Source organism: Oncorhynchus kisutch, unplaced genomic scaffold, assembly GCF_002021735.2.
Source record: "Oncorhynchus kisutch isolate 150728-3 unplaced genomic scaffold, Okis_V2 Okis07a-Okis12b_hom, whole genome shotgun sequence".
NCBI lineage: Eukaryota > Metazoa > Chordata > Actinopteri > Salmoniformes > Salmonidae > Oncorhynchus > Oncorhynchus kisutch.
The window spans coordinates 14,704,556-14,729,357 of record NW_022261984.1 but is presented as its reverse complement, the minus strand read 5'-3'; the positions used below and the strand labels follow the sequence as shown (position 1 = coordinate 14,729,357).

General features: G+C 49.7%; 1 protein-coding gene across 6 annotated transcripts in view; it reads right to left on the bottom strand.

Moving 5' to 3' along the window:
• The window catches only part of zcchc7 (zinc finger, CCHC domain containing 7), a 122,488-nt gene that overhangs the window by 78,748 nt on the left and 18,938 nt on the right, over window positions 1-24,802 (bottom strand). For all 6 annotated transcript variants that reach the window (XR_004206932.1, XR_004206931.1, XR_004206934.1 and 3 more), the window contains exons 2-4: window positions 18,110-18,545; window positions 16,986-17,152; window positions 14,289-14,478 (exon numbers count right to left, since the gene is read on the bottom strand). Coding sequence is in view for 1 of the 6 variants with exons in the window: in XM_031814830.1 (XP_031670690.1) it covers window positions 14,289-14,478; window positions 16,986-17,152; window positions 18,110-18,524 (772 nt within the window). In the remaining 5 variants the exon portion in view is untranslated. The remainder of the gene's footprint in view (window positions 1-14,288; window positions 14,479-16,985; window positions 17,153-18,109; window positions 18,546-24,802) is intronic.

Here is a 24,802-nt window from a genome sequence, read left to right as displayed (position 1 = left end):
ACTACTGCTCCCACAACACACACACACTACTACTGCTCCCACAAAACACACACTACTACTGCTCCCACAAACACACACACTACTGACTGCCTCCCACACACACACTAACTACTGCTCCACACAACATACAACACAACTACTATGCACTGCTCCCACAAACACACACACTACTACTGCTCCCACAAACACACCACACTACTACTGCTCCCACACACTACACCTACTGTCCACCACCACACACACAACTACGACTGTCCACACACACACACACCACTACTACTGCTCCCACAAACACACACACTACTACTTGCTCCCACACACACACACACTACTACTGCTCCCACAAACACACACACTACTACTGCTCCCACACACACACTACTACTGTCCACACACACACACTACTACTGTCCACACACACACACATACTACTGTCCACACACACACACACTACTACTGTTCACACACACACACACACACACACACACACACTACTACTGCTCCCCCCCACACACACACTACTACTGCCTCCCACAAACACACACACTACTACGGTCCACACACACACACTACTACTGTCCACACACACCACACACACACTACTACTGTTTCACACACACACACACACACACACACACACACACACACACACACACACACACACACACACACTACTACTGCTCCCCCCACACACACACACACTACTACTGTTCCCCCCCACACACACACACACACACTACTACTGTTCCCCCCCCACACACACACACTACTAATGTCCCCCCCACACACACACTACTACTGTTCCCCCCCACACACACACACACTACTACTGCTCCCACACACACACACACACACACACACACTACTACTGTTCACACACACACACTACTACTGTCCACACACACTACTACTGTCCACCCACACACACACACACTACTACTGTCCACACACACACACTACTACTGTCCACACACACACACACTACTACTGTCCACCCACACACACACTACTACTGTCCACACCACACACACTACTACTGTCCACACACACACACACACTACTACTGTCCACCCAGACACACACTACTACTGTCCACACACACACACTACTACTTCCACCCACACACACACTACTACTGTCCACACACACACCACACTACTACTGTCCACCCACACACACACTACTACTGTCCACACACACACACCACACTACTACTGTCCACCCAGACACACACTACTACTGTCCACACACACACACACACACTACTACTGTCCACCCACACACACACTACTTACTGTCCACTCCACACACACACTACTACTGTCCACCCACACACACACTACTACTGTCCACCCACACACACACTACTACTGTCCACCCACACACACACTACTACTGTCCACCCACACACACACTACTACTGTCCACACACACACACACACACACTACTACTGCCCCCCCACACACTACTATGTCCACCCACACACACACTACTACTGCCCCCCCACACACACACTACTGTCCACACACACACACTACTACTGTCCACCCACCACACACACTACTACTGTCCACCCAGACACACACTACTACTGTCCACCCACACACACACTACTACTGCCCCCCCACACACACTACTACTGTCCACACACACACACTACTACTGTCCACCCACACACACACTACTACTGTCCACCCACACACACACTACTACTGTCCACCCAGACACACACTACTACTGTCCACCCACACACACACTACTACTGTCCACACACACACACACACACACACACTACTACTGCCCCCCCCCCCCCCCCACACACTACTACTGTCCACACACACTACTACTGCCCCCCCCCCACACACTACTACTGTCCACACACACACTACTACTGCCACCCCCCCACACACACTACTACTACTGTCCACGCACACACACACACACTACTACTGTTCCCCCCCACACACACACTCACTACTACTGTTCCCCCCCACACACACACACTACTACTACTACTGTCCACACACACACTACTACTGCCCCCCCCCCCCAACCCACACACACACACTACTACTGCCCCCCCCCCCCCCACACTACTACTGCCCCCCCCACACACACACACTACTACTGCTCCCACACACACTACTATTGCCCCCCCCCCACACACACACACTACTACTGCCCACCCCCCACACACACTACTACTACTACTGTCCACACACACACACTACTACTACTTTCCACACACACACACACACACACACACACTACTACTACTACTTTCCACACACACACACACACACTACTACTACTTTCCACACACACACACACACACTACTACTACTGCCCCCCCCACACACACACACTACTACTGCCCACCACCCCCCACACACACACACTACTACTACTACTGTCCACCACACACACACACACTACTACTTTCCACACACACTACAACTCTCCCCACACACACACAATTACTGTCCACACACACACACTACTACTACTACTGCCCCCCCCCCCCACACACACACACTACTATTGTTCCCACACACACACACACACGCTACTATTGTTCCCACACACACACACACACACACGCTACTATTGTTCCCACACACACACACACACACACACACGCTACTATTGTTCCCACACACTACACACACGCTACTATTGTTCCCACACACACACACACACACACACACACACTACTATTGTTCCCACACATCACACACACACACACACGCTACTATTGTTCCCACACACACACACATTACTATTGTTCCACACACACACACATTACTATTGTTCCCACACACACACACACATTACTATTGTTCCCACACACAACACACACACACATTACTATTGTTCCACACACACACATACTATTGGTTCCCACACACACTTACTATTGTTCCCCACACACACACACATTACTATTGTTCCCACACACACACACACACATTATATTGTTCCCACACACACACACACATTTACTATTGTTCCCACACACACACACACACACATTACTATTGTTCCCACACACACAACACACACACATACTATTGTTCCCCACACACACAACACACACTATTCACACACACACACACACACACACTTCTACACACACACACACACACTACTATTGTTCCCACACACACACACACACACTACTATTGTTCCCACACACACACACACACACACACACACTACTATTGTTCCCACACACACACTACTATTGTTCCCACACACACACTACTATTGTTCCCACACACACACTACTATTGTTCCCACACACACACACACTACTATTGTTCCCACACACACACACACTACTATTGTTCCCACACACACACTACTATTGTTCCCACACACACACTACTATTGTTCCCACACACACACACACACTACTATTGTTCCCACACACACACTACTATTGTTCCCACACACAGATGTTCCGAGAAGTGTAAAAATAAAGAACATTTCCATATTCAGAGTATTCATAGACAGGAGGAGTGTTTATCTAACCCTGAAGAACAGCTTCCTCTGGCCCCGACACACACATACACACACTACTACTGTCCCCACACACACACACACACACACACACACACTACTACTGTTCCCACACACACACACACACACACACACACACACTACTACTGTCCCCACACACACTACTACTGTCCCCCCACACACACACACACACACTACTACTGTCCCCACACACACTACTACTGTCCCCACACACACACACACACACTACTACTGTCCCCACACACACACACACACTACTACTGTCCCCACACACACTACTACTGTTCCCACACACACACACAAACACTACTATTGTTCCCACACACACACTACTATTGTTCCCACACACACACACACAGAGTATCAGTTCAACCACTATACAACGTGTTAGTTCTACCACTACAGAGGTGACTGAAGACAGACAACAGAAAACACACAGAACTACAAAAACTAAACCGTTGATTTTTAAAAAAAACGTCAATAAACAAAAATATAGAAACGCAACATGTAAAGTGAAATAAAAAGATCCCAGAAAATTAACATACGCACAAAAAGGCTTATTACTCTGTTACTAGTCATATGTAATATAATTATATAATATTAAAATAGAATTTATTAATATTCTGATTATTATTGCAGACATTTGTTGACATCCTTGTTAGTGAACATTTCTCCTTCGCCCAGATCAAATCGATCCACCTGACAGGTGTGGCATATCAAGAAGCCGATTTAAACATCATGGACATTACACAGGTGCACCTTGTGCTGGGGGGGGGACAATAAAAGGCCACTCTAAAACATTTGCAGTTTTGTCACACAACACACAATTGCCACAGATGTCTCGTGTTTTGTGGGAGCATTGAAATTGGTATGCTGACTTGACAGGAATGTCAAGCTGTTGCCTCGGAAAATTGAATGTTCATTTCTCTACCATAAGCCGACTCCAAACGTTGTTTTAGAGAATTTGCCAGTATGTCCCACTGGCCTCACAACCGCTCATCACTGGTTTGGCATCGTATGTGGGCGAGTGATTTGCTGAACAGAGGGCCCCACGGTGGAGGTGGGGTTATGGTGATGTCATCGTTGTGAACAGGGGGCCCCACGGTGGAGGTGGAGTTATGGTGTGGTGTTTGCTGATGTCAACGTTGTGAACAGAGGGCCCCACGGTGGAGGTGGAGTTATGGTGTTTGTTGATGTCAACGTTGTGAACAGAGGGCCCCACGGTGGAGGTGGGGTTATGGTGTTTGTTGATGTCAACGTTGTGAACAGAGGGCCCCACGGTGGAGGTGGAGTTATGGTGTTTGTTGATGTCAACGTTGTGAACAGAGGGCCCCACGGTGGAGGTGGGGTTATGGTGTTTGTTGATGTCAACGTTGTGAACAGAGGGCCCCACGGTGGAGGTGGAGTTATGGTATGGGGGCAGGCGTAAACTACGGACAACGAACACAATTGCATTTTATCGATGGCAATTTGAATGCACAGAGATACCCGTGACGAGATCCTGAGGCTCATTGTGAGGCCTATTTTTTTTGTTAAGGTATCTGTGACCAACAGATTCATATCTGTATTCCCAGTCATGTGAAATCCATAGATTACAACCTAATTCATACATTTATTTCAATTTAAACTTCTTTCCTTCTATGAAACTGTAACTCTGTAAAAATCGATTAAAATTGTTGCGTGTTTCATTGATATATTTTTTGTTCGGTATAAATATCAAACTACAAAACTAAACAGTGGATAAACGAAAAAACGAAATAAACGAAGTAACATTGTAGTAGATTATTAGACAAAACAGCTTGTTAAATGAAAGAGCTTGAACAACAGTTAAATTAAATCAATTAAATCAATTTAATTTTTTTTTTTAAACAATTACATTTCCACGGTGAATCTTTTAAAAGAAGCAGATAAGCACTGATATATCATGTGTGTGGGCAGGCGGATGTCTGTAATAAATGTAAATGTATCTTGCTCGGTAATCAACGCTCTGAAGAAATACTATTTTTTTGACCCCCCCCCCCCGCAGTCTGTCGATACGGTGAAGGACTCTCTTTGGGATCGTCAATATTTCTGATGGGGGGTTTAATGGTGGGGTTTAATGGGGGGGGGGGGGGGTTAATGGGTTTAATGGGGGGTTTAATGGGGTTTAATGTGGGGGTTAATGTGGGGGTTAATGGGTTTAATGGGGGGGGGTTAATGGGTTGAATGGGGGGGGGGGGTTAATGGGTTTAATGGGGGGGTTTAATGGGTCTGTAGACTGACAACGATGCCTTTTGACGTGTCCAATGGGGGGTTTAATGGGGGGGGGGGGGGTTAATGGGTTTAATGGGGGGTTTAATGGGGTTTAATGTGGGGGTTAATGGGGGGGTTAATGGGTTTAATGTGGGGGTTAATGGGTTTAATGGGGGGGGGTTAATGGGTTGAATGGGGGGGGGGGGGTTAATGGGTTTAATGGGGGGGTTTAATGGGTCTGTAGACTGACAACGATGCCTTTTGACGTGTCCAAAACGAGTGATTAGTTGATAAAGGAGACAAACTCTGTGTGGGTTTTTATTACATTTAAAACGCTGATTTAAAAAAATAGAATTTAAAAAATATTTAGTTAAACATTCTTATTTCAAACCAACACTTGATTCTGTTTAAAACATAAAAAAAATGTTTTTATTTATTAAATGTCAAACCAAGTCTGTCATGGGAAATATTATATTAAATATTAATTAAATATTATAACAAAATGAAGATAATTATAATAAAATGATATAAACTCCAATCTGAAATGCCAGATAATTTTCCTCTTTGATTCGATATGAAATAAATATCTTCCTGTTGTGAGGATCCTCTGTTATCTGTGTCACCCAGGGCCACACGAGGTGGAACTCTCCCTACCCATACTACCACACAGTGTGTTTAAACAGGCACCCCGCGCACACAGACACACACGCCTCCTCCCTGCACCTAACCGCCCCCCCCCACAGACACACACGCCTCCTCCCTGCACCTAACCACCCACCCCCCCCACAGACACACACGCCTCCTCCCTGCACCTAACCGCCCCCCCCCCCACACAACACACGCCTCCTCCCTGCACCTAACCGCCCCCCCACACACACACGCCTCCTCCCTGCACCTAACCGCCCACACACCACACACGCCTCCTCCCTGCACTACCTAACCGCCCCCCCCCCACACACGCCTCCTCCCTGCACCTAACCGCCCCCCCACACACACACAAACGCCTCCTCCCTGCACCTAACCGCCCCCCACACACACACACCCTCCTCCCTGCACCTAACCTCCCACACACACATACAAAGCCCCCTACCTAAGCTTCCAGACATAGCAACCCCCCCCCCCCCTCCATAAACACACACACACTACCAACCACGTCCCCTATCCTGATCTCTTCACACCAATCCAAAGCCCAACACACACACACACACACAGTCTGACAAACCCTTGCTAGTGAGTGTTTCCAGTCAAATGACAGTTAGGAAGCAGGCCTCTAGCCCCTACTACTACCAGAAGAAGCAGGCCTCTAGCCCCTACTACTACCAGAGAAGGCAGCCTCTAGCCCCTACTACTACCAGAGAAGCAGGGCCTCTAGCCCCCTACTACTACCAGAGAAGCAGGCCTCTAGCCCCTACTACTACCAGAGAAGCAGGCCTCTAGGCCCTACTACTAACCAGAGAAGCAGGCCTCTAGCCCCTACTACTACCAGAGAAGCAGGACTCTAGCCCCTACTACTACCAGAGAAGCAGGCCTCTAGCCCCTACTACTTAACCAGAGAAGCAGCCTCTAGCCCTACTACTAACCAGAGAAGCAGGCCTCTAGCCCTACTACTACCAGAGAAGCAGGGCCTCTAGCCCCTACTACTACCAGAGAAGCAGGCCTCTAGCCCCTACTACTACCAGAGAAGCAGCCTCTAGCCCTACTACTACCAGAGAAGCAGCCTCTAGCCCCTACTACTACCAGAGAAGCAGGCCTCTAGCCCTACTACTACCAGAGAAGCAGGCCTCTAGCCCCTACTACTACAGAGAGCCAGGCCTCTAGCCCCTACTACTACCAGAGAAGCAGGCCTCTAGCCCCTACTACTACCAGAGAAGCAGGCCTCTAGCCCCTACTACTACCAGAGAAGCAGGCCTCTAGCCCCTACTACTACCAGAGAAGCAGGCCTCTAGCCCTACTACTACCAGAGAAGCAGGCCTCTAGCCCCTACTACTACCAGAGAAGCAGGCCTCTAGCCCCTACTACTACCAGAGAAGCAGGCCTCTAGCCCCTACTACTACCAGAGAAGCAGGCCTCTAGCCCCTACTACTACCAGAGAAGCAGGCCTCTAGCCCCTACTACTACCAGAGAAGCAGGCCTCTAGCCCCTACTACTACCAGAGAAAGCAGGACTCTAGCCCCTACTACTACCAGAGAAGCAGGCCTCTAGCCCCTACTACTACCAGAGAAGCAGGCCTCTAGCCCCTACTACTACCAGAGAAGCAGGCCTCTAGCCCCTACTACACCAGAGAAGCAGGCCTCTAGCCCCTACTACTACCAGAGAAGCAGGCCTCTAGCCCCTACTACTACCAGAGAAGCAGGCCTCTAGCCCCTACTACTACCAGAGAAGCAGGCCTCTAGCCCCTACTACTACCAGAGAAGCAGGCCTCTAGCCCCTACTACTACCAGAGAAGCAGGCCTCTAGCCCTCTACTACTACCAGAGAAAGCAGGCCTCTAGCCCCTACTACTACCAGAGAAGCAGGCCTCTAGCCCCTACTACTACCAGAGAAGCAGGCCTCTAGCCCCTACTACTACCAGAGAAGCAGGCCTCTAGCCCCTACTACTACCAGAGAAGCAGGCCTCTAGCCCCTACTACTACCAGAGAAGCAGGCCTCTAGCCCCTACTACTACCAGAGAAGCAGGCCTCTAGCCCCTACTACTACCAGAGAAGCAGGCCTCTAGCCCCTACTACTACCAGAGAAGCAGGCCTCTAGCCCCTACTACTACCAGAGAAGCAGGCCTCTAGCCCCTACTACTACCAGAGAAGCAGGCCTCTAGCCCCTACTACTACCAGAGAAGCAGGCCTCTAGCCCCTACTACTACCAGAGAAGCAGGCCTCTAGCCCCTACTACTACCAGAGAAGCAGGCCTCTAGCCCCTACTACTACCAGAAAAGCAGGCCTCTAGCCCCCTACTACTACCAGAGAAGCAGGCCTCTAGCCCCTACTACTACCAGAGAAGCAGGCCTCTAGCCCCTACTATACTACTACTACCAGAGAAGCAGGCCTCTAGCCCCTACTACTACCAGAGAAGCAGGCCTCTAGCCCCTACTACTACCAGAGAAGCAGGCCTCTAGCCCCTACTACTACCAGAGAAGCAGGCCTCTAGCCCCTACTACTACCAGAGAAGCAGGCCTCTAGCCCCTACTACTACCAGAGAAGCAGGCCTCTAGCCCCTACTACTACCAGAGAAGCAGCCTCTAGCCCCTACTACTACCAGAGAAGCGGCCTCTAGCCCCTACTACTACCAGAGAGCAGGCCTCTACCCCTACTACTACCAGAGAAGCAGGCCTCTAGCCCCTACTACTACCAGAGAAGCAGGCCTCTAGCCCCTACTACTACCAGAGAAGCAGGCCCTCTAGCCCCTACTACTACCAGAGAAGCAGGCCTCTAGCCCCTACTACTACCAGAAAAGCAGGCCTCTAGCCCCTACTACTACCAGAGAAGCAGGCCTCTAGCCCCTACTACTACCAGAGAAGCAGGCCTCTAGCCCTACTACTACCAGAGAAGCAGGCCTCTAGCCCCCTACTACTACCAGAGAAGCAGGCCTCTAGCCCCTACTACTACCAGAGAAGCAGGCCTCTAGCCCCTACTACTACCAGAGAAAGCAGGCCTCTAGCCCCTACTACTACCAGAGAAGCAGGCCCTCTAGCCCCCTACTACTACCAGAGAAGCAGGCCTCTAGCCCCTACTACTACCAGAGAAAGCAAGGCCTCCCTAGCCCCTATACTACCAAGACCCTAGCCTACTACTACCAGAGAAGCAGGCCTCTAGCCCCTACTACTACCAGAGAAGCAGGCCTCTAGCCCCTACTACTACCAGAGAAGCAGGTTCCATTTCTGCTGGGGAGAATAGGAGGTGGTTGGATTAAAACCAGGTAAAAGAGAGGGAACGAGAGAGAGAGAGAAAACAGGGATGAAAAGATAGAAAGGGATAAGTGAAACCTGGGTGTAGAAAAAGGGAAGCCCAGGACCCAACACCCTGCCGGGGTCCAAACTAGGCCTCTAGCCCCTACTACTACCAGAGAACCAGAGGAGAGGACCCAACACCCTGCCGGGGTCCAAACTAGGCCTCTAGCCCCTACTACTACCAGAGAACCAGAGGAGAGGACCCAACACCCTGCCCGGGGTCCAAACTAGACCTCTAGCCCCTACTACTACCAGAGAACCAGAGGAGAGGACCCAACACCCTGCTGGGGTCCAAACTAGGCCTCTAGCCCCTACTACTACCTGAGAACCAGAGGAGAGAGGAGAGGACCCAACACCCTGCCGGGGTCCAAACTAGGCCTCTAGCCCCTACTACTACCAGAGAACCAGAGGTGAGGACCCAACACCCTGCCGGGGTCCAAACTAGGCCTCTAGCCCCTACTACTACCAGAGAACCAGAGGAGAGGACCCAACACCCTGCCGGGGTCCAAACTAGGCCTCTAGTCCCTACTACTACCAGAGAACCAGAGGGAGAGGACCCAACACCCTGCCATGGTCCAAACTAGGCCTCTAGTCCCTACTACTACCAGAGAACCAGAGGAGAGGACCCAACACCCTGCCGTGGTCCAAACTAGGCCTCTAGTCCCTACTACTACCAGAGGAGAGAGGAGAGGACCCAACACCCTGCCATGGTCCAAACTAGGCCTCTAGTCCCTACTACTACCAGAGAACCAGAGGAGAGGACCCAACACCCTGCCATGGTCCAAACTAGGCCTCTACTACTACCAGAGAACCAGAGGAGAGAGAAGATGTCTTACCTTTCGCCCCTGTAAGTGAGTGAAGAGAAACATTTTCCCCCCCAAATGCTCGCAGGAAGACGAGACACAGATCCGCTCGCCCACCCCGACAGACGCGGCCTTTAAGCCTCAAACAAAGTTTGGTGTGCACAGGACCAAGACCAAGGGGACAACAAGAGGGTGAGAGAAAGAGGAGGGAGAATAGAAGAGAGAAAAGGAGAGAGTCTGAACCCCCCCAGTGACTGCTGGGTTTTGAATTATCCGGTTCCATCTGGCTGCTGCTGGAAGAGACAGACACACCCGGGTTCTCCGATTGGGGTGTGTGTGTGTGTGTGTGTGTGTGTGTGTGTGTGTGTGTGTGTGTGTGTGTGTGTGTGTGAGACAATGAGAAGTTCGTCCTTCGTCGGACTCTGAGTACAAATAGAATACTGAAGCGACTGGGCCTTTTCATCTCCACCTCCTCCCCCCTTACCCAGTCTCCCCCTTACCCCTCCACCTCCCCCTTACCCCTCCACCTCCTCCCCCTTACCCCTCCACCTCCTCCCCCTTACCCCTCCACCTCCTCCCCCTTACCCCTCCACCTCCCCCCTCCACCACCTCCCCCTTACCCCTCCACCTCCTCCCCCTTACCCCTCCACCTCCTCCCCCTTACCCCTCCACCTCCTCCCCCCTCTCCACCTTCACCTCCTCCCCCCTTACCCCTCCGCCGCCTCCCCCCTACCCCCACCTACCCCCGCCCCCCCCCTCTTCACAGCAAAAAAACACTAAATCACCCTTCACTATACTCACTGTGGAGACCCCGCCCCCTTTCCTCTGGCTAGCCTGTCTATATTCAGACCCCGCCCCCTATCCTCTGGCTAGCCTGTCTATATTCAGACCCCGCCCCCTTTCCTGTGGCTAGCCGGTCTATATTCAGACCCCGCCCCCTTTCCTGTGGCTAGCCGGTCTATATTCAGACCCCGCCCCCTTTCCTCTGGCTAGCCGGTCTATATTCAGACCCCGCCCCCTTTCCTGTGGCTAGCCTGTCTATATTCAGACCCCGCCCCCTTTCCTGTGGCTAGCCTGTCTATATTCAGACCCCGCCCCCTTTCCTGTGGCTAGCCTGTCTATATTCAGACCCCGCCCCCTTTCCTGTGGCTAGCCTGTCTATATTCAGACCCCGCCCCCTTTCCTCTGGCTAGCCTGTCTATATTCAGACCCCGCCCCCTTTCCTCTGGCTAGCCTGTCTATATTCAGACCCCGCCCCCTTTCCTCTGGCTAGCCTGTCTATATTCAGACCCCACCCCCTTTCCTGTGGCTAGCCTGTCTATATTCAGACCCCCGCCCCCTTTCATCTGGCTAGCCTGTCTATATTCAGACACCGCCCCCTTTCCTGTGGCTAGCAGGTCTATATTCAGACCCCGCCCCCTTTCCTCTGGCTAGCCTGTCTATATTCAGACCCCGCCCCTTTCCTCTGACTAGCCTGTCTATATTCAGACCCCGCCCCCTTTCCTCTGGCTAGCCTGTCTATATTCAGACCCCGCCCCCTTTCCTCTGGCTAGCCTGTCTATATTCAGACCCCGCCCCCTTTCCTCTGGCTAGCCTGTCTATATTCAGACCCCGCCCCCCTTTCCTGTGGCTAGCCGGTCTATATTCAGACCCCGCCCCCTTTCCTGTGGCTAGCCGGTCTATATTCAGACCCCGCCCCCTTTCCCCTGGCTAGCCTGTCTATATTCAGACCCCGCCCCTTTCCTCTGACTAGCCTGTCTATATTCAGACCCCGCCCCCTTTCCTGTGGCTAGCCAGTCTATATTCAGACCCCGCCCCCTTTCCTGTGGCTAGCCAGTCTATATTCAGACCCCGCCCCCTTTCCTCTGGCTAGCCTGTCTATATTCAGACCCCGCCCCTTTCCTCTGGCTAGCCGGTCTATATTCAGACCCCGCCCCCTTTCCTGTGGCTAGCCTGTCTATATTCAGACCCCGCCCCCTTTCCTGTGGCTAGCCTGTCTATATTCAGACCCCGCCCCCTTTCCTGTGGCTAGCCTGTCTATATTCAGACACCGCCCCCTTTCCTGTGGCTAGCCTGTCTATTCAGACCCCGCCCCTTTCCTGTTGCCTTTCCACTCCCAAAACGTAGCTACAGCCCCCCCCCCCCCCACACTCCCCCCGTGACCCCCATGTGCAGACATGAGGTCAAGCTCCAGAGATCACAGGGGGTGGGGGTAGGATCAGCCCAAACACAGAGCCCCATACCAGCTCTTGAACCTCTCCCTTCCCCTGGTGTGTGTGTGTGTGTGTGTGTGTGTGTGTGTGTGTGTGTGTGTGGTGTGTGTGCAGGGGCACTCTTGCAGAAACTTCAGCCCAGGGAAATTCAAATGAGGGAGTAACAGAGTGAGAACAAGAGAAAGAGAGGGAGAGAGAGAGAGAGAATGGGAGAGACAGAGAGAGAAAGAGAGAGGGGAGAGAGAGAATGGGAGAAAAAATGGGAGAGAGAGAGAGAATGGGAGAGAGAGAGAAAGAGAGAGCGAATGGGAGAGAGAGAGAGAGAGAATGAGAGAGAGAGAATGAGAGAGAGAGAGAGGGGAGAGAGAGAATGGGAGAAAAAATGGGAGAGAGAATGAGAGAGAGAGAGAGAGAGAATGGGAGAGAAAAAATGGGAGAGAATGAGAGAGAGAGAGAGAGAGAGAGAGAGAGAGAGAGAGAGAGAGAGAGAGAGAGAGAGAGGTTGCTGAGGTTGTAGGTTTGCTAATGTGTAGATCTGAAGAGATTTGCAGAGAACATTTTTACTCTCTCTCCCTCTTGGTGTATCTGTTGTTAGTTTATGGCATTAGCGTTACGAGCAGTGTGTGTGTGTGTGTACATGCTGATTAGAATCCAGTTCTCCACACACTCACACACATGTCAACACAACACTAACAGGTAGATGGGATGTTCTGGACCAACACAACACTAACAGGTAGATGGGATGTTCTGGACCAACACAACACCAACAGGTAGATGGGATGTTCTGGACCAACACAACACTAACAGGTAGATGGGATGTTCTGGACCAACACAACACTAACAGGTAGATGGGATGTTCTGGACCAACACAACACTAACAGGTAGATGGGATGTTCTGGACCAACACAACACTAACAGGTAGATGGGATGTTCTGAATGTTGTCGACCAACACCCTCCCTTTAATGTCTCCTTCTCCCTTCCTCCCCCCCTTTAATGTCTCCTTCTCCCTCCCACCCTCCCTTTAATGTTCCTTCTCCCTCCCTCCCTCCCTCCCTCCCTTTAATGTCTCCTCCCTCCCTCCTTCCCTCCCACCCTTTAATGTCTCCTTCTCCCCCCCTCCCTCCCTACCTTTAATGTCTCCTCCCTCCCTCCCACCCTTTAATGTCTCCTTCTCCCTCCCTCCCTCCCTACCTTTAATGTCTCCTCCCTCCCTCCCTCCCTCCCTACCTTTAATGTCTCCTCCCTCCCCCCCTCCCTACCTTTAATGTCTCCTTCTCCCTCCAGGTTCAGTATGATGCCCTGGTCTCCATCTTGTTTCCTCCCTACCTTTAATGTCTCCTCCCTCCCTCCCTCCCTCCCTCCCTCCCTCCCTCCCTCCCTCCCTCCCTCCCTCCCTCCCTCCCTCCCTCCCTTTAATGTCTCCTTCTCCCTCCCTCCCTCCCTCCCTCCCTTTAATGTCTCCTTCTCCCTCCAGGTTCAGTATGATGCCCTGGTCTCCATCTTGTTTCCTCCCTACCTTTAATGTCTCCTCCCTCCCTCCCTCCCTCCCTCCCTACCTTTAATGTCTCCTTCTCCCTCCAGGTTCAGTATGATGCCCTGGTCTCCATCTTGTTTCCCACTGCCTAGAATCATCCAGCTCTCCAGACTGTCAGAGTCCGATCCAGACTTCGCTCCGGATTCTGAGTCCAACACCACCACCGAGTCAGAGCCCACACTGGAGCTCCCCTTCTTTGGGGCGGGGTTTCTCTAAGGGGGGGGCAACATAATAAATGGTATTATTCATTGATGACTGTTAACGGCTAGTTCATCAGAACCAGCGTGGAGTTGGTTGTGGACCATGCTGCAGCTGGGTCTGGAGTACTGCCACCTAGGCTGCCTTTACACAGGCAGTCCAATTCTTATATCGCCACTTAATTGCTCTTTTGACCAATCACATCAGATCTTTTTCAGAGCTGATCTGATTCTAGAAGGGGTTGGTGTTTCTAGAGATCAATACTGTCCCAGGGGGAGTCGCTATGTTACTGTCTAGAAGGGGTTGGTGTTTCTAGAGATCAATACTGTCCTAGGGGGGAGTCGTTATGTTACTGTCTAGAAGGGGTTGGTGTTTCTAGAGATCAATACTGTCCCAGAGTCATTATGTTACTGTCTAGAAGGGGTTGGTGTTTCTAGAGATCAATACTGTCCCAGAGGGGAGTCACTATGTTACTGTCTAGAAGGGGTTGGTGTTTCTAGAGATCAATACTCTCCCAGAGGGGAGTCGTTATGTTACTGTCTAGAAGGGGTTGGTGTTTCTAGAGATCAATACTGTCCCAGGGGGAGTCGCTATGTTACTGTCTAGAAGGGGTTGGTGTTTCTAGAGATCAATACTGTCCCAGGGGGAGTCATTATGTTACTGTCTAGAAGGGGTTGGTGTTTCTAGAGATCAACACTGTCCCAGAGTCATTGTGTTACTGTCTAGAAGGGGTTGGTGTTTCTAGAGATCAATACTGTCCCAGGGGGGAGTCATTATGTTACTGTCTAGAAGGGGTTGGTGTTTCTAGAGATCAATACTGTCCCAGAGTCATTACGTTACTGTCTATAAGGGGTTGGTATTTCTAGAGATCAATACTGTCCCAGGGGGGAGTCGTTATGTTACTGTCTAGAAGGGGTTGGTGTTTCTAGAGATCAATACTGTCCCAGAGGGGAGTCACTATGTTACTGTCTAGAAGGGGTTGGTGTTTCTAGAGATCAATACTGTCCCAGAGGGGAGTCACTATGTTACTGTCTAGAAGGGGTTGGTGTTTCTAGAGATCAATACTGTCCCAGGGGGAGTCGCTATGTTACTTTCTAGAAGGGGTTGGTGTTTCTAGAGATCAATACTGTCCCAGAGGGGAGTCGTTATGTTACTGTCTAGAAGGGGTTGGTGTTTCTAGAGATCAATACTGTCCCAGGGGGGAGTCGTTATGTTACTGTCTAGAAGGGGTTGGTGTTTCTAGAGATCAACACTGTCCCAGAGTCATTATGTTACTGTCTAGAAGGGGTTGGTGTTTCTAGAGATCAATACTGTCCCAGATGGGAGTCACTATGTTACTGTCTAGAAGGGATTGGTGTTTCTAGAGATCAATACTGTCCCAGGGGGGAGTCATTATGTTACTGTCTAGAAGGGGTTGGTGTTTCTAGAGATCAATACTGTCCCAGAGTCATTATGTTACTGTCTATAAGGGGTTGGTGTTTCTAGAGATCAATACTGTCCCAGGGGGGAGTCGTTATGTTACTGTCTAGAAGGGGTTGGTGTTTCTAGAGATCAATACTGTCCCAGGGGGGAGTCGTTATGTTACTGTCTAGAAGGGGTTGGTGTTTCTAGAGATCAATACTGTCCCAGAGGGGAGTCACTATGTTACTGTCTAGAAGGGATTGGTGTTTCTAGAGATCAATACTGTCCCAGGGGGGAGTCATTATGTTACTGTCTAGAAGGGGTTGGTGTTTCTAGAGATCAATACTGTCCCAGAGTCATTATGTTACTGTCTATAAGGGGTTGGTGTTTCTAGAGATCAATACTGTCCCAGGGGGGAGTCGTTATGTTACTGTCTAGAAGGGGTTGGTGTTTCTAGAGATCAATACTGTCCCAGGGGGGAGTCGTTATGTTACTGTCTAGAAGGGGTTGGTGTTTCTAGAGATCAATACTGTCCCAGAGGGGAGTCACTATGTTACTGTCTAGAAGGGGTTGGTGTTTCTAGAGATCAATACTGTCCCAGGGGGGAGTCGTTATGTTACTGTCTAGAAGGGGTTGGTGTTTCTAGAGATCAATACTGTCCCAGGGGGAGTCGCTATGTTACTGTCTAGAAGGGGTTGGTGTTTCTAGAGATCAATACTGTCCCAGAGGGGAGTCACTATGTTACTGTCTAGAAGGGGTTGGTGTTTCTAGAGATCAATACTGTCCCAGGGGGGAGTCGTTATGTTACTGTCTAGAAGGGGTTGGTGTTTCTAGAGATCAATACTGTCCCAGGGGGAGTCGCTATGTTACTGTCTAGAAGGGGTTGGTGTTTCTAGAGATCAATACTGTCCCAGAGGGGAGTCGTTATGTTACTGTCTAGAAGGGGTTGGTGTTTCTAGAGATCAATACTGTCCCAGAGGGGAGTCGTTATGTTACTGTCTAGAAGGGGTTGGTGTTTCTAGAGATCAATACTGTCTCAGAGGGGAGTCACTATGAAGATTTTTGGTACCACGTAACGTGGCCACTAGGAACAAGCCGAAGACACATTCTGTCGCCGTACCTGTTGTCCCGGCGTCGAGGCCTGCAGGGGTCCTTTCTTTAACCTCTGACCTTTCAAGCTACACACCCCGTCATCTTCCTCCGTGTTGTCTGACACTGTGATGACGTCATCTTGACTCGAGTCGATGACTATGACCTCCTGGAACAACCGTTGACGTCTGGGGTCACCTTGGGGAATGATAGAGGAGAGTTATGGGGTTGTTGTTTTTTTTGCAACGCAGGAAATGGACACCAAAATAATAAGTGATAAACCCGTTGCAACAATGATTATGCATCATAATTAGGGCAATAGAGGTATTTATACCCAACCGTTCAGGGACCTCGATTCAGTCCGGCACTGTGAACCCCAATGAATGAATAAATATATATGTATGATGGGACTAGAATGACGGAACTAGAATGTTGGAACTAGAATGTTGGAACTAGAATGACGGAACTAGAATGACGGAACTAGAATGTTGGAACTAGAATGACGGAACTAGAATGACGGGACTAGAATGACGGGACTAGAATGTTGGAACTAGAATGACGGAACTGGAATGACGGAACTGGAATGACGGAACTAAAAGTGAAAAGGAGTATAGTATATTGTACAACGAACAAGAGCCAACGTGTAGCGTGCTAGTTATAGTTATAACTACTGCTAGTTATTCATCTGAATGGAGGTGGTGTTATTTGTAACTGTAGGACAGGATAGAAAGTCACTCAATTAGCCTCGCTAGCCGGCTAGCTCACTACAAGGTAGTTAGTTAGTTAATTAGCCTCGCTAGCCGGCTAGCTCACTACAAGGTAGTTAGTTAGTTAATTAGCCTCGCTAGCCGGCTAGCTCACTACAAGGTAGTTAGTTAGTTAATTAGCCTCGCTAGCCGGCTAGCTCACTACAAGGTAGTTAGTTAGTTAGTTAATTAGCCTCGCTAGCCGGATAGCTCACTACAAGGTAGTTAGTTAGTTAATTAGCCTCGCTAGCTCACTACAAGGTAGTTAGTTATGCAGAAGTGACTACTGGACAAAATACTACATGGTAATTTTACAGACGCAGACAGTGAGTGGACATTCACGCACCTTTGGATAAAGCCCTGTGTAAACAAACACACAGTAGTGGTCTGTCTGTTCTCCTCCACTCACCTTTGGAGAGACCTCTCTGCTGTTTCCTCGCCTGTTGGGTTTTTAGTTTGACTTTCTGTTGTTTCTGCTCTGCGTCCCCCAGCAGGTTTTGCCGTAGATCTCTGTGACCATGATCATGTGACAGGGGTGGCCGCTGTCGTTTGGCCTTGCTCCCATCTTCCTCCTCCTCCTTCTCTCCGTTGCTGGAGGAGAGGCGCCTGTCTCCCACCTCCTCCTCCACCTCCTCCTTCTCTCCGTGGCTGGAGGAGAGGTGCCTGTCTCCCACTTCCTCCTCCACCTCTCCGGGGTTAGAGGAGTAGTGGAGTTGGCTGTAGAGTCTGAACTCTAGTTCACTGTCGTCACCCTCTGACCCCTCGGACTCCTCCGCGTACAGCTCATCCTCTAGCTCCGCCCTGTCCGCGTAGCCCCCGAACATCACCACGGAGGTCACAACACCCTGCGGAGAGGAGCAATAGAGAGAGAGACAGAGACAGAGAAAGAGACAGAGAGAGAGATTATCATCAAACTAATGTACTCCACCCTACTCATTACCATCAAACGAATGTAAACTCCACCCTACTGATTATCATCTAAACTAATGTGAACTCCACCCTACTCATTATCATCATTATCATCAAACTAATGTGAACTCCACCCTGCACATTACCATCAAACGAACGTAAACTCCACCCTACTCATTACCATCAAACTAATGTGAACTCCACCCTACTCATTACCATCAAACTAATGTGAACTCCACCCTACTCATTATCATCATTATCATTAAACTAATGTAAACTCCACCCTACTCATTATCATCATCAAACTAATGTGAACTCCACCCTACTCATTACCATCAAACTAATGTGAACTCCACCCTACTCATTATCATCAAAACTAATGTGAACTCCACCCTACTCATTATCATCAAACTAATGTGAACTCCACCCTGCTCATTATCATCAAAACTAATGTGAACTCCACCCTACTCAGTATCATCAACCTAATGTAAACTCCACCCAACTCATTACTATCAAACTAATGTGAACTCCACCCTACTCATTATCATCTAAACTAATGTGAACTCCACCCTACTCATTACCATCAAACTAATGTAAACTCCACCCTGCTCATTATCATCAAACTAATGTGAACTCCACCCAACTCATTATCATCAAAACTAATATGAACTCCACCCTGCCCATTATCATCAAAACTAATGTAAACTCCACCCAACTCAATAACATCATGATCATCAAAACGAACGTAAACTCCACCCTACACATTACCATCAAACTAATGTGAACTCCACCCTACTCATTACCATCAAACTAATGTGAACTCCACCCTACTCATTATCATCAAACTAATGTGAACTCCACCCTACTCATTATCATCAAAACTAATGTGAACTCCACCCTACTCATTATCATCAAAACTAATGTGAACTCCACCCTACTCATTATCATCAAACTAATGTGAACTCCACCCTACTCATTACCATCAAACTAATGTAAACTCCACCCTACTCATTATCATCATTATCATCAAACTAATGTGAACTCCACCCTACTCATTATCATCATCAAACTAATGTGAACTCCACCCTACTCATTACCATCAAACTAATGTGAACTCCACCCTACTCATTATCATCAAACTAATGTGAACTCCACCCTACTCATTATCATCAAAACTAATGTGAACTCCACCCTACTCATTATCATCAAAACTAATGTGAACTCCACCCTACTCATTATCATCAAACTAATGTGAACTCCACCCTACTCATTACCATCAAACTAATGTAAACTCCACCCTACTCATTATCATCATTATCATCAAACTAATGTGAACTCCACCCTACTCATTATCATCAAAACTAATGTGAACTCCACCCTACTCATTATCATCAAACTAATGTAAACTCCACCCTACTCATTATCATCAAAACTAATATGAACTCCACCCTGCTCATTATCATCAATACTAATATGAACTCCACCCTGCCCATTATCATGAAAACTAATGCAAACTCCACCCAACTCAATAACATCATGATCATCAAAACTAATGTAAACTCCACCCTGCTCATTATCATCAAACTAATATGAACTCCACCCTACTCATTACCATTAAACTAATGTAAACTCCACCCTACTCATTATCATCAAAACTAATATGAACTCCACCCAACCTCCTGTTACCTATTTGTGCTCAATGTCAGGTGGTGTGTGTGTGTGTGTGTGTGTGTGTGCGTGTGTGTGTAAGAGAGAGAGGGAAAGGGTTTGTGAGGTCCATTGCCCTGGCCAGTGCTGCGTATCTGTGCCATGATGGCCAGAGATGATTGGCTCCTAGAGCGCCATTGCCCTGGAAACGCCACGCTGACCGCTCACAGACTGCCACCCAGGGAATAGAGGACAGAGCGTGTGTGTGTGTGTGTGGAGAGAAGAGACCTAGGACAGAGAAATGATGAGGTGTGTGTGTGTCGTCTGAGGAAATGAAAAGGCATCTCCACACAGTCAGGATCAATGAACAATGTTCCTCAGAGTTCTGACCGACCGAAAGCTTAGCCACTGAAGATGGTGCATCGATCCTGGGGGGGGGGGGGGTCGGAGATTCCTTTACATTTCAGTGTTAAAACCACCTGAACACAGCGGACTAACATCACCCCCCTGAACTACCTGAACACAGCGGACTAACATCACCCCCCTGAACTACCTGAACACAGCTGACTAACATCACCCACCTGAACTACCTGAACACAGCTGACTAACATCACCCACCTGAACACAGCGGACTAACATCACCCACCTGAACACAGCTGACTAACATCACCCCCTGAACTACCTGAACACAGCTGACTAACATCACCCACCTGAACACAGCTGACTAACATCACCCACCTGAACACAGCTGACTAACATCACCCACCTGAACTACCTGAACACAGCTGACTAACATCTCCCACCTGAACACAGCTGAATAACATCACCCCCCTGAACACAGCTGACTAACATCACCCACCTGAACACAGCGGACTAACATCACCCACCTGAACACAGCTGACTAACATCACCCCCCTGAACTACCTGAACACAGCTGACTAACATCACCCACCTGAACACAGCTGACTAACATCACCCACCTGAACACAGCGGACTAACATCACCCACCTGAACACAGCTGACTAACATCACCCACCTGAACTACCTGAACACAGCTGACTAACATCACCCACCTGAACTACCTGAACACAGCTGACTAACATCTCCCACCTGAACACAGCTGACTAACATCACCCCCCTGAACTACCTGAACACAGCGGACTAACATCACCCACCTGAACACAGCGGACTAACATCACCCACCTGAACACAGCGGACTAACATCACCCACCTGAACACAGCGGACTAACATCACCCCCCTGAACTACCTGAACACAGCTGACTAACATCACCCACCTGAACACAGCTGACTAACATCACCCACCTGAACTACCTGAACACAGCTGACTAACATCACCCCCCTGAACTACCTGAACACAGCGGACTAACATCACCCACCTGAACACAGCGGACTAACATCACCCACCTGAACACAGCGGACTAACATCACCCACCTGAACACAGCGGACTAACATCACCCCCCTGAACTACCTGAACACAGCTGACTAACATCACCCACCTGAACACAGCGGACTAACATCACCCACCTGAACACAGCTGACTAACATCACCCCCCTGAACTACCTGAACACAGCTGACTAACATCACCCACCTGAACACAGCTGACTAACATCACCCACCTGAACACAGCTGACTAACATCACCCACCTGAACACAGCTGACTAACATCACCCCCCTGAACTACCTGAACACAGCTGACTAACATCACCCACCTGGACACAGCTGACTAACATCACCCACCTGAACACAGCTGACTAACATCACCCACCTGAACTACCTGAACACAGCTGACTAACATCTCCCACCTGAACACAGCTGACTAACATCACCCCCCTGAACTACCTGAACACAGCGGACTAACATCACCCACCTGAACACAGCGGACTAACATCACCCACCTGAACACAGCGGACTAACATCACCCACCTGAACACAGCGGACTAACATCACCCCCCTGAACTACCTGAACACAGCTGACTAACATCACCCACCTGAACACAGCGGACTAACATCACCCACCTGAACTACCTGAACACAGCTGACTAACATCTCCCACCTGAACACAGCTGACTAACATCACCCCCCTGAACACAGCTGACTAACATCACCCACCTGAACTACCTGAACACAGCTGACTAACATCTCCCACCTGAACACAGCTGACTAACATCACCCACCTGAACACAGATGACTAACATCACCCACCTGAACTACCTGAACACAGCCGACTAACATCACCCACCTGAACACAGCTGACTAACATCACCCACCTGAACACAGATGACTAACATCACCCACCTGAACACAGCTGACTAACATCACCCACCTGAACTACCTGAACACAGCTGACTAACATCACCCGCCTGAACACAGCTGACTAACATCACCCACCTGAACTACCTGAACACAGCTGACTAACATCACCCACCTGAACACAGCGGACTAACATCACCCCCCCTGAACACAGCTGACTAACATCACCCCCCTGAACTACCTGAACACAGCTGACTAACATCACCCACCTGAACACAGCTGACTAACATCACCCCCCTGAACTACCTGAACACAGCTGACTAACATCACCCACCTGAACTACCTGAACACAGCTGACTAACATCACCCACCTGAACACAGCTGACTAACATCACCCCCCTGAACTACCTGAACACAGCTGACTAACATCACCCCCCTGAACTACCTGAACACAGCTGACTAACATCACCCACCTGAACACAGCTGACTAACATCACCCCCCTGAACACAACTGACTAACATCACCCACCTGAACCACCTGAACACAGCGGACTAACATCACCCACCTGAACCACCTGAACACAGCGGACTAACATCACCCACCTGAACACAGCTGACTAACATCACCCACCTGAACACAGTTGACTAACATCACCCACCTGATCTACCTGAACACAGCGGACTAACATCACCCAACTGAACTACCTGAACACAGCTGACTAACATCACCCACCTGAACACAGCGGACTAACATCACCCCCCTGAACTACCTGAACACAGCTGACTAACATCACCCCCCTGAACTACCTGACTAACATCACCCCCCTGAACTACCCGAACACAGCTGACTAACATCACCCACCTGAACACAGTGGACTAACATCACCCCCCTGAACTACCTGAACACAGCTGACTAACATCACCCACCTGAACTACCTGAACACAGCTGACTAACATCACCCACCTGAACCTGGGTCCAGCCTCCTGAACTACCTGGTAACCAGATCTGTCCAGCCTCCTGAACTACCTGGTGACCAGATCTGTCCAGCCTCCTGAACTACCTGGTGACCAGATCTGTCCAGCCACCTGAACTACCTGGTGACCAGATCTGTCCAGCCTCCTGAACTACCTGGTAACCAGATCTGTCCAGCCTCCTGAACTACCTGGTGACCCAATCTGTCCAGCCACCTGAACATGAACTACCTGGTAACCAGATCTGTCCAGCCTCCTGAACTACCTGGTAACCAGATCTGTCCAGCCACCTGAACGTGAACTACCTGGTAACCAGATCTGTCCAGCCACCTGAACATGAACTACCTGGTGACCAGATCTGTCCAGCCTCCTGAACTACCTGGTGACCCGATCTGTCCAGCCACCTGAATATGAACTACCTGGTGACCAGATCTGTCCAGCCTCCTGAACTACCTGGTAACCAGATCTGTCCAGCCTCCTGAACTACCTGGTAACCAGATCTGTCCAGCCACCTGAACTAACTGGTGACCAGATCTGTCCAGCCTCCTGAACTACCTGGTAACCAGATCTGTCCAGCCACCTGAACTACCTGGTGAACAGATCTGTCCAGCCACCTGAACATGAACTACCTGGTAACCAGATCTGTCCAGCCTCCTGAACTACCTGGTAACCAGATCTGTCCAGCCACCTGAACGTGAACTACCTGGTAACCAGATCTGTCCAGCCACCTGAACATGAACTACCTGGTGACCAGATCTGTCCAGCCTCCTGAACTACCTGGTGACCCGATCTGTCCAGCCACCTGAATATGAACTACCTGGTGACCAGATCTGTCCAGCCTCCTGAACTACCTGGTAACCAGATCTGTCCAGCCTCCTGAACTACCTGGTAACCAGATCTGTCCAGCCACCTGAACTAACTGGTGACCAGATCTGTCCAGCCTCCTGAACTACCTGGTAACCAGATCTGTCCAGCCACCTGAACTACCTGGTGAACAGATCTGTCCAGCCACCTGAACATGAACTACCTGGTAACCAGATCTGTCCAGCCTCCTGAACTACCTGGTAACCAGATCTGTCCAGCCACCTGAACGTGAACTACCTGGTAACCAGATCTGTCCAGCCACCTGAACATGAACTACCTGGTGACCAGATCTGTCCAGCCTCCTGAACTACCTGGTGACCCGATCTGTCCAGCCACCTGAATATGAACTACCTGGTGACCAGATCTGTCCAGCCTCCTGAACTACCTGGTAACCAGATCTGTCCAGCCTCCTGAACTACCTGGTAACCAGATCTGT